At 40.5% G+C, this 12,212-nt stretch overlaps 1 protein-coding gene across 1 annotated transcript in view; it reads right to left on the minus strand.

Moving 5' to 3' along the window:
- The window catches only part of LOC117346368 (calcium-activated chloride channel regulator 1-like), a 62,569-nt gene that overhangs the window by 44,276 nt on the left and 6,081 nt on the right, over positions 1 to 12,212 (minus strand). Inside the window, exons 3-5 of the mRNA XM_033915803.1 lie at positions 10,639 to 10,789; positions 7,879 to 7,987; positions 422 to 599 (exon numbers count right to left, since the gene is read on the minus strand). Of these exons, the coding sequence (XP_033771694.1) occupies positions 422 to 599; positions 7,879 to 7,987; positions 10,639 to 10,789 (438 nt within the window). The remainder of the gene's footprint in view (positions 1 to 421; positions 600 to 7,878; positions 7,988 to 10,638; positions 10,790 to 12,212) is intronic.

Genomic DNA, 12,212 nt, shown 5'->3' on the forward strand with positions numbered 1-12,212 from the left:
GATCCTTTTACTAAGCTGTGCTAGTGGTTTTAGCACACGCTTAGCACGCGCTCTAGACGTTAACACCGCCATTGAGCTGACATTAGTTTTTCCGCATAGCGGGGGGGGTTAGCGTGCGCTAATCTGCAACGCGTGCTAAAAACGTTACCACAGCTTAGTAAAAGGAGCCCTAAGTGATGAAGTAATGAAGTACAATGAGAAGCCACTATTAGTACTAGACCTCAGAGACTGGGAGATTAGAGTAGGTGGAATAAACTTTGACATGGCTGTGCGAGGGATTCAGCTGAGGGAGAGGAAGCTGAATAAGAGTCAACTTTCAATGAAGTAAAATTATGTACAATAATCTAATGCCTGTTGATCACTTGTAGTAGAATGGCAAAGAAATGTAAAACCTCTCTTGCGTTACTCTAATTGGACCCACCTCAGACAAAGCTTGCATGTACATTATTGATGCTGTTGTATTTTGGTTTTTATCTGGTAAAAATTTGCATCCCTCTTCATAAAGTGCAGTGGACTGGTTGTAACTGCATGTTTTTGATAAGCATGAAGCATCTGTACAGTCTTTAGATACATAAATGCCAGCGATATGAGCTGAACACCTAAAATAGAATGATATGAACAGATTTGAAACACAGTCAACAGAGCAAAAAATGCAAATGTTTTGAACTGTTTCAAAAAAAATAAATTCACAATTGCAAGATTTACAACCTGCCAGGGACTACCAGAGCATCAAGGGTAAATGGGAAAAGGAATTGCAGATTAATCTGGGACATTGGGATGTAGCCCATACTTTGAGGGCGACGCTTGGGGTGACCCCATGTGCTTGGTTGCGGGAAACGTATTATAGGGAGACCTTACATGCTTATTACACTTGTACACAGATGTTTTATAGTGAAGGTCTTCCTATACCACTATGTCATAAATGTGGGATGGGGGGTTATACTTTGGGACATGCCTTTTGGTTCTGCCCCATGATTCAGCACTTCTGGAGGCATATAATCTCTTATATGTCAGGGTTAATTGGGAGAGTCTTACTCAGTACCCCGGACCACTTTGTCTTAGATTTGCCAGAGGCTTTTGGCCATTTACCTAGGGGGCATTGAGCTTTGTGTAGGATTATGAGTTTACTGGCCAGGAAATGTATTCTTCAGTGCTGGATGGTTCCGGACCCTCCGGCATATTGGCACTGGCGGAACCAATTGCATCAGTTGGTCATTTGGGAGGTGCGAGATGCCGGAGGGTCTAGGAAATGAAAGATGTTGTTTTTGAATATATGGGAGCCTTATCTGCAAGTCTTACATCCTAAGGGTCACAGTGTGGTTTTAAGATGGGTGTCCTAATTTGTTAATTAGTTGGGTTGGGAGAGTAATGGTGAGTACTGGTGGGGCGGGGTGGAGAGTATCATGGGGGGTTTGAGGAGGGGAAAAGGAGTGTATTGAAGGTTCTGGCAATTAGTCAAAGATAGGATAAGAGGTTCTGGTGGGGGGAAGGGGTGGTGTGACATTTTTTGGGTTCATAAGAGTACAGGGCTTTGGAGTACCTTTCCACCCTCATTAATCTCACTTGCCCTATGTAGAGAAGGAAGGGGAGAGAGTTTGGTTGATGTTACCCATGGTATATGCTTGCTCTATTATTGTATATGATGCATTATCATTTGTACTGTGCACCTTTGGGGTGCACTGGTGTTGTATTTGCTGTGTTTGCATCAATAAAAATTGTTTGAACCTAAAAATAAATTCACAAAACGTATATTTTATAAAGTAAAAGAGCTGATTTATTTCCATTGATTTAGGCTTGCATTTGGTAACTTGCAGCTGAATGTTAAGTGCTGTTTTTTTAAGTGTTTCCCCAAACTCAGTACTAACTCTCTGGGGACCCTCAACAGGAATATTTTTGGGGTCTCTTACCCCACAACACATAAAGCATACTAATAAAACTAACTTCTAAACTGTCTACGTTAAAATGGAAGTAAATGAGTACATAAATGTGTTTGAGTGTCTTCCATTCATAAGAACATAAGAAGTTGCCTCCACTGAGTCAGACCAGAGGTCCATCGCTCCCAGCAGTCCGCTCCTGCGGCAGCCCATCAGGTCTATGACCTGTGAAGTGGTTCCTGACCATTTCTATAACCTACCTCTGCTTCTATCTGTACCCCTGAATCCCCTTATCCTTTAGGAACCTATCTAAACCTTCCTTGAACCCCTGTACTGTGCACTGGCCTATCACAACCTCTGGAAGTGCGTTCCATGTGTCTACCACCCTCTGGGTAAAAAAGAACTTCCTAGCATTTGTTCTAAACCTGTCCCCTTTCAATTTCTCTGAGTGACCCCTAGTACTTGTGGTTCCCCACAGTCTGAAGAATCTGTCCCTGTTTACTTTCTCTATGCCCTTCAGGATTTTGAAGGTTTCTATCATGTCTCCTCTAAGTCTCCTCTTCTCTAGGGAGAACAGCCCCAGCATTTTCAACCTGTCAGCGTATGAAAAGTTTTCCATACCTTTTATCAGTTTAGTCGCTCTTCTCTGGACCCTCTCAAGTACTGCCATGTCCTTCTTGAGGTATGGCAACCAGTACTGGACACAGTACTCCAGGTGCGGGCGCACCATTGCACGATATGGCGGCATGATCACTTCCTTTGTCCTGGTTGTGATACCCTTTTTAATGATACCCAACATTCTGTTCGCTTTCTTTGAGGCTATCGCACACTTTGAGCTATCGCACACTGTGCCGATGCTTTCAATGTTGTGTCCACCATCACCCCCAGGTCTCTTTCAAGGTTGCTCACCCCTAGCAATGATCCCCCCATTTTGTAGCTGAACATTGGGTTCTTTTTCCCTACATGCATGACCTTGTATTTCTCTATGTTAAAACTCATTTGCCACTTTTTTGCCCACTCTTCCAGTCTCGTTAGGTTCCTTCGTAGGTCTTCGGAGTCTTCCGTGGTTCTAACCCTGCCGCAGAGTTTGATGTCATCAGCAAATTTAATAACCTCACATTTCGTGGTAGGGGCAGTATTATCAGTAGGAAATAATGAAAGGAGCCAAGGACAAGGAATTATGTGGAGTAACAATGTGGAATTGTAACAAACAATGTAAACCTTGTATAGGGACATTTGTATGCTTCTTTTTTGTAATGTATAAAATTGTCAGGACTTTGGCCAAAAGTTCATTTTAACTTATAAGGACATCATAAACCTAGAAGTTAATTGAACGTGTGGCTTGTTATTACTGGGAGACACTGGGGGAGTAGCTGACCACAAACTAATAGACTGAAGAAAATTTTTCATCAATATAACAATTCTATTGGTTGAAAAGTAATCTTAGAATCCGGGATAAATGAAAACGATTCACCATTTCAGATATGGAAACAACAGAGGCATAAAATGGCATTATTCAAGCTAATGGCAATTTATCAAATGCTACATAAACATAATGTTACTTAAATAACAATAAAATAAAACCTCAAAGGATCCTGTATGAAGAAACAATTAAGGCAAAATTTAGAAAAAATATTAATTCATCTTTAAACATAAGACTTCAGAACATTTCAATTATCGGAGAGAGTGATTGATTATGAATGATGAGTGAATAATATTATTGGTAATAAATGTCATAGGCTCCTTTTACTAAGATGCGCTAGCGGTTTTAGTGCGTGCTACAATGCTGACGCCTCCATACAACTTATGTTAGTATTTTTCATTTATCGCGTGGTTTGCGCGCGCTAATCTTAAGCATGTGCTATAAACATTAGCGCACCTTAGTAAAAGGAGCCCTATTGCAGATGGAGGGGAAGGGAAGAAACACACCTGAAAATAGATTTTTAAAAATGTTGTAGATCTTATCAAGTTACTGCTATTTGCTCTCTGATCAATGTTTATTTTGAAAATTGTTGATACGATGGGCAATTGTAACTGTACTTTCTCCATATTAAAAATAGCCCCCCTCCTTTACAAAGTCGTGCTAGTGTTTTTAGCGTTGGCCGCGGTGGTAACAGCTCAGACGCTCATGGGAATTGTATGAGCGTTGGAACTGTTACCATGTTGGCCGGCGCTAAAAATGCTACCATGGCTTTGTAAAGGAGGGGGAAAATTATGTTAAAAAAATAAATTGTAACTTGAAATATTTTTTGACTTTTGTCTTTTTCTCATGATTTGGCTGTCATCTTATCTGTCTTCTAATTAATTTTCCTCATTCTTTTTTCATTTTGTTTCACCTTTCTCCCTCTCTCTTGCTAACTCTTGGATTCTTATTCTCTAATGTCACTATTCTCAGGCTCTCTCTTTTTCTTTTCCCATCACATTAGTTCTCTATTTTTTTCCATCTTTGACTGCTATTCTCTCTATGTCTCATTTTATATTCTTCCATCTCATTTTCTACATTTTTGGCCTTATTCCTCTATCTCTCTGTTTTCCCATTTATTCCCCTTCTGTTTTCCCATTTGTTCCTGGCATACGGTATAGCAACGTAGAAGGGACAGAGTCAGGAGTTGGCAGTAGAGGGGAAGGTTACAGCCAGGAGAGACTTACCCGATGAACAGAGTTCCCTGAGAGGAGAATAGGGAGAGATACTGAGGAGCTGCAGTGTGAATACACTTGTAGGTTAATAAGAGAAGTTTGAACCATATGCAGAAGCAGACAGGGAACCAATGAAGTGACTTGAAGAGAGGGGTAATGTGGGCATAACGAAACAGGTGGAATATGAGATGTGCAGCAGAATTCTGAACAGATTGAAGGGGAGAGAGATGGTTTAGTGGAAGATCTGTAAGAATCAAGCTCCAGTGGTCTAGGCAAGAGCTAATGAGAGTGTGGATGAGGGTCTTAGTAGTGTGCTCAGAAAGGAAAGGTAAGAGTTTAGTGATTTTGTAGAGAAATAAACGACAGGTTTTGGCAGTCTGTTGGATATGTGAAAAGGAGAGAGATGAATTAAAGATGACCCTGAGGTTGTGAGCTGATAAGGCAGGGAGGATGAGAGCACTATTCACAGAAAAGAAAACGGAGGAAGAAGAGAGTTTTTAGATGGCAGTGAGACATCCAGGTAGCAATGTCAGACAGGCAGACTGAGACTTAAGCCTGGGTTCCTGTAGAAATTTCAGATATAGAGAGAGGTAGATTTGTGAGTTGTCAGCATAGAGGTGATACTGAAAGCCATGTGAGAATATTAGAGCACCAAGAGAATAAATATAGATGGAGAAAAGAAGAGCACTGAAGCACATCGACCAATAGTGGGATGGCGGTGGAGGGGGATCCACTAGAGCAAACACTAAAAGTGTGATGGAAAAGAAGAAAATCATGAGATAATGGAGCCCTGAAACCCAAACGAGGACAGCATATCAATGAGTAGGAGGTGGTCTACAGTGTCAAAAGCCACAGATGGATCAAGGAGGAAGAGGATGGAATAGAGGTCTTTGACTTTGGCGAGGAGTGGGTCATTGGAAACTTTAGTGAGGGCATTTTCCATAGAATGAAGAGGGTGAAAGCCCAATTGAAACAGGTCAATGATAGCTCGAGATGAAAGAAAGTCAAGACAATGGCCGTGAAGAACACGTTCAAGTAGATTGGATAAGAAGGGGAGGAGAGAGGCAGGGTGATAGTTGGAGGGGCATTTAGGATCCAGTGAGGTTTTTTGAGGAGGGGCATAACTATGGCATGTTTGAAGGCATCGGGCAGTGGCTTGCTAAGTGCGTATCACCTGCACTGTTCCAGCTCATCTGAACTTCCTAATTGTTTCCATCTGGCAATATGAGTTGGGCATGGATAATCTAAGCTCCATCCTCTAATAATATCATTGAAGTGAGCAGTATCTTCAAATAGCCCAGACCAATGCCAACATAAGAGAGCAGGGTTTATACCATCCAAACACTTTGGCTTGCTGAGAACTTACCACCTGCATTGTTCCAGCTCATCTGACTTTTCTGCTTGTTTTCATCTAATGATTTGAGTCGGGCATGGATCATGTCCTGTCCCTAGTGATGTCATCATGGTGAGCAGGAGCTTCAAATAGCTCATAGCGATGCCAGAAGGTTGTGTGCCTCCTTGTCATACTGACAGAGGGGCGCTCCTATGTGTGCTCCTTCATACAGACTGGGCAGACTTAAAAGTATCCTGGGTGATCTCTGAATTGATACTTGAGGTATTGTTATTTTATTGACTTTTATTGTATTTTAATGGCTTGTAGTTAAATTCCAATTATTATGGGATGTGATCATTATGAGGGCTTGGTATTTATGAAGAAAGAGCATAGAGGAGTAAGATGGGTGAAAGAAATAACATGAGCCAGTCCTGGTTGCATTTGTGAATATATTTTATATTGGTGCAATCTGGTATTATTGGTTAATATTAGATCTATAAGAAACAAGGAGTCTATTATAACTTTTTGACAGATGAGAGACCAGACCTTCTTTGTATAACTGAATCATGGTTGTTAACAGAAGATGTGATTTTTAATTTATTGTGCCTCCATGGATATTTAGCGGCTTCTCAACCATGGGATAACAGGAGAGGAAGAGGTGTAATATTATTTAAAGAGGGTCTTAATTTGAACAGGTCATTTATGTTACAGATTAATGGTGTGGAGATATTTCTCATGACCTCCAAGTTTTTGAATGTTTTGCTGTGTTTCAAGTTTCAAGTTAATTAGGTTTTTATATACCGCCTATCAAGGTTATCTAAGTGGTTTTACAATCAGGTACTCAAGCATTTTTCCCCTATCTGTCCCGGTGGGCTCACAATCTATCTAACATGCCTGGGGCTATGGAGGATTAAGTGACTTGCCCAGGAATTTTATATTCAAACTATTCACCATTATTGAGTTAATTATGGGAGATTTCAATTAGCATGTTGATGTCTGTGATGATAAAAGTCCATAATTTTTATTTTTATTTTTTTTACCAATTTTAGATTTGATGAGCTGGAGACAGATAGTACATGATACAACACATAAGGAAGGCCATGTTATCAATCTGATTTTTAGTAGATATTTCCCTGATTCATGGTTTGATTTCGATAAATTGATTATTATTCCCTGGTCTGATCATTATTTTCTTTCTTTAAATTTAAAACTTAAAATCATGAAGAGGGATGGAAAAGATAAGAATAAAGTAATATCCTATCATAAGTTATATGATTTATCTGTTTTAAAATCTCATATTGTAGAGAAATCATTATCATTTGAAGAACTGAATGTAGTTTCTTTAGTACACAAATGGAATTGACTGAGGAAGAAGAGAGATTGATCAGGGACTGTTTAAGGAGAAAAAGAAAAAGACTGAAGGAGGGAGAAAGACACGGGATGTGGCTAAAGGGGGAGAATAGAGAATAGATGGCTAGCTGGTTGAGGGGGAAAGATTGAGAGACCCATAAAGACTGGCTGAGAGAGATAGAGGGGAGGAACAGAAGACTAGATGAGAGTGAATAGGAGCGATAGAACCCTTTGAGAAGGATGAGATAGAGCAGAAACAAAAAATTGAGGAATAGAGGTGCAGCTGAGAGGAAACTAAGTGTTGAGATGGAACACTAAGAAACTTTTTGATGGGGGAGGAGGAAGAAAGTAGACGTAGTGACATTTTCTAATGTGCAGCCACTAAAGCTCTTCAGACACTAGCATTCTAGCACATTCTATAACTGCTGAGAGGAGAGGGTCATGATGGAAGGGATTTTGCTCTACTGCAAAACTCCCCAAAGCATGGGAGCCAAGTTGCTCTCCTCCTTCAAGGGTGGCTCTTGATAAGAGACATAGGGGATGGAGAAAGTTTTGGAAAATGAAAATATGATTACGGCACTTCTTGCTTGATTGGGAATTGCAATCTGTTTTGAACCTAAATATTCAGAGTTTGCAGTCTATAAGTACCAAATCATATCATATATCATATTATAAAAATATTACCTGGTTGCTTCTACTTGGTTAGCTGAAGATACGTAGAAAGGTTTCTCATTGTTATATTCATCAAACACCCCCCATCGTAGGTGAGCCCACTCATGGACAAAAACTCTCCCTGTGGAAGAAGTTTAATAATAAATCTCATCATCTAGAATTTATTTGGATTTAGCTCACACTGGTGAGTTACACTAAGGTACATTAGGACTTGGAGGGCTTATAATCTAATTTTGTATCTGGGGCAAAGGAGGGTTAAATGATTTGCCCAGCACCACAAGAAGTAGCAGTGAGATTTGAATCAGGCACCTCTAAATATCAAGGCTGGCACTCTAACCCCTAAGCTACTTCTCCGTGTTCATTTATGAAACAGAAAAATGCCCAAAAACGTCACAAAGAGGAAGATGGATCTTTTTATGCAAATAGATACAAATTGCTATTTTCAAAACTTGTTTTAAAGATGGTTTTTCACCACAGTTTGTCCACAGTACATCTAAATCTTTATTCCTCCTTTGTTTATTTCCCACTTCAAATTGAAATTAACAATTGTGGTCTCTGTAATTAACTAGCTGTACTCACGTGTAGGTTTCCAAAATGGCAGACATTCATGTGTAATGCTGAAATACCATGTTACACATGTGTCAGTACCTCCATGTATAAATTGCCAAGTTTTCTCCATTGATGTTTTCACATTTATAAATTGTTAAATGAATGCTCCTGCCAAATACACATATATTCTTAGAAAAGGCTGTCTGTCAGCAGATTCTTTTCTAAAATACCACCAGATTTGCTCATGTCCTGACCTGGATATAAGAACATAAGAAGTGCCTGTGCCGGGTCAGACCAGACGTCCATCGTGCGCAGCAGTCCGCTCATGCGGCAGCCCAACAGGTCTAAGACCTGTGTAGTAATCCTCTATCTATACCCCTCTATCCCCTTTTTCTTCAGAAAATTGACCAATCCCTTCTTGAACCCTATTACTGTACTCTGTCCTATCACGCCCTCTGGAAGCTCATTCCAGGTGTCCACCACCCGCTGGGTGAAGAAAAACTCCCTAGCATTGGTTTTGAATCTGTCCCCTTTCAACTTTTCCGAATGCCCTCTCGTTCTTGTAGTTTTCAAAAGTTTGAAGAATCTGTCCCTCTCCACTTTCTCTATGCCCTTCATGATCTTGTAAGTCTCTAATATATCCCCTCTAATCCTCCTCTTTTCCAGGGAAGAGAGCCCCAGTTTCTCCAGTCTCTCCGTGTTCGAAAGGTTTTCCATACCTTTTATCAATCGCGTCGCTCTCTTTTGAACCCTCTCGAGTGTCGCCATATCCTTCTTAAGGTATGGTGACCAATATAGAACGCAGTACTCCAGATGCAGGCGCACCATTGCCCGATACAACGGCAGGATAACTTCTTTCGTTCTGGTTGTAATACCCTTCTTGATTATTCCTAGCATCCTATTCGCTTTCTTAGCGGCCGCTGCGCATTGTGCCAATGGCCTCATTGTCTTGTCCACTATTACCCCCAAGTCCCTTTCTCAGTCAATAACATCCCTCCCATCGTATAGCTGTACCTCGGGTTTCTGCTTCCCACATGCAATACTTTACATTTCTCTACATTGAACTTCATCTGTCTTTTAGATTTATATGTTCTATCTAAAATGATTGTGGAACAGAAGATCGGATGTATCAGTTTGTAGTTTAATAAGCGTCCAAATAATTTAAAAACAATAAGAGGTGATAGGCTCCAGAGTAGTCTAAGGAAATACTTTTTTATAGAAAGGGTGGTAGATGCATGGAACAGTCTCACAGAAGAGGTAGTGGAGACAAGAGACTGTATCTGAATTCAAAAGGGCCTGGGATAGGCAAGTGGGATCCTCTCGGAGAGAGAAAGAGATAATGGTTACTGCGGATGGGCAGACTAGATGGGCCATTTGGCCTTTATCTGCCATCATGTTTCTATGTTTAAAAACAATCCACAAAGGATGTATACAGTCACAAGTGACCCACAGGAGAGAAGTCAAATAATGTCTAAAATAAAAATGACCCAACATGGGCTGTGTTTCGGCAAAATAAAAATGCCTTCTTCAGGGATCTTATAGGGTCTTTGGCTGTCTTAAATATAAAAACATAAAAGTCACAAAAAAATCCATGTTAGGGTCATTTTTATTTTAGACATTATTTGATTTCTTTCCTGTGGGTCACTTGTGGCTGTATACACCCTTTGTGGATTGTTTTTAAGATTATTGTTTTTAAGTTATTTGGACGCTTATTAAACATGAAACTGGTACCTACAATCTTCTGTTCCACAATCTTTTTGTTGTTTTGCTGCTTCATTTCCTTTGTGGAACCTTTTGGTGCTATTTGGATTTTGTTGTTTTGTCTGTCTAAAATGAGCCTCACAGTATATTTTGTCTAATGCCAGTTGTTAGTTTTGTACATATTTAACAATAGATAGTTGACAAATCATTAGAACATATATCTCATTTTATAACATGTCTGACATGTACTGGCACCAGCATAACTGCCAGCTTCTCCCCAGCTATGCTCCCTTTATCACTTCTGACCTGCCCATTTTGGACACAACTGGTCAGAGTTAATATTTAGCGGCACTGCCCAGTTAAATATCAGTGGTTAGCTGTACTCAAGAGATTTAAACGAGGAGGAGCCTCTCATGCTTAAATCGCTTTGAATATAGACTGAACTGTATTTGTGCTGTTTGTACGGTACTGGATTTTTTGTTGTTGAGAACAAAACAGCAAAATTATCATTAAGTTAATTACCTCGTGATCCATACAAATTGAGCAAAGAATCATTAGTCAAGAATTCGGGAGTAAAGTGTATGTATTTTCCCTTCTCTCCACATCCTCCATATTGTAAGGTATATGGGTCATCTCCATATTTCAAGAACGGATTAGCAACAATCACATCGGCCTAATAAGAAGAAATATTTTGGTTCAGGGATCAAAAACAAATACAATTAAGATTTCATGGTTGTTTCTTATAAGCAGTGAGGTATTATACTAAACTAGAGAGCAAAGTTATGGAGTACAATTTTAAAAAGCCATTTCCGCCAAATAAAAGCAATACTTTACCCATGGAAATGGGCTTTTTGCAAAATCACTCATAGGGCCTCTACGAAGGCAATTCTGTAACATAGGCACTGACATTTACAGACCTATTATGCATGTATAGGTAGATGAGCATAATCAAAAGATATGTTTAAGTCCGTTTTGGGCCTAAGTCGCTAGTCACCCAAAATCGTCTTAACTGTATGTCCAGCTGTCTGATCGTCCAGACCGCTAAGTCATCCATCTTTATACCCCATTTTCATCCAAAAATTCATCCAAGTCAAAAACGCCTAGGAAAAAACCTTTTGGACGTGGGCAGGTTCAGTAAAGTGATGGACTGGACACCCAAACATTGCACCAGAGTAGTGGGGTACCATACAGGGCACTGCTGTGAACTTCACAAAAAGGGTGCCACTTATACATCTCACCATAACAACCTTATAGGTCATGGTGAGCCCCACCTGTCTAACACCCCAATAGCCCTTATGGCTGCAGGTGCCACTTATATGGCAGTACATAAGGGTTTGGGGGGTGCACGTTTCACTATGCATGCAGTGGTTAGAGTGGCTTATGATCTTGGGTCCACCTCTCCATGGTTCACTAGCCCACCCCCCAGACCACTTAAGCCGCCTCTGTGCAGCTCTACTAGGCTTTCCTATGCCAGGTGCTGATGTTCTGGAGGCAGATATGTAAAGTTGTTATTATGATTTTTATGGCGGGGGGGGGGGGTGTGTGTATGTCAGTGATCACTGGGGGAGTGTGTAGGGGTCTGTACTTTGTCCCTACAGTGGTTATCTTGTCACTTTGGATACCTTCTTGTGACTTAGACCTGGTTTTAGATGGCCTAAGTCACAACGTCCAAGTTTCGTTTAGGCAGGTACGCAGGTAAGGCTAGTCTCAGTTAGGGCACTGATTTTTGACCGAAGGGCCTCCGCAGGAGCGGACTGCTGGGCACGATGGACCACTGGTTTGACCCAGCAGCGGCAATTCTTATGTTCTTATGTTCAGTGTTGTAAAACTTTCGGTTATACATGCAGTACGACTAAATCTAGGTCGGCCCACATCCTGCCCAAATCCGGCCCTCACCACTCCTCCTAAAATGTCCCCTTTAGCTCTGGGCGAACTGCAGCACTGTGAAGGCCTGTCATTTTTAAATACATCTAAAACCTGGTTCGATTATTCTTGAAGGAACAAGTCAATATTTTATTTATACTTGGTTATTTTATTGGTGTTTGTACTAATGATATTATCCTATAAAAATTTAAGATAAAAAAAATATTCAGCAG

Source organism: Geotrypetes seraphini, chromosome 12 (genome assembly GCF_902459505.1).
Source record: "Geotrypetes seraphini chromosome 12, aGeoSer1.1, whole genome shotgun sequence".
Lineage (NCBI taxonomy): Eukaryota > Metazoa > Chordata > Amphibia > Gymnophiona > Dermophiidae > Geotrypetes > Geotrypetes seraphini.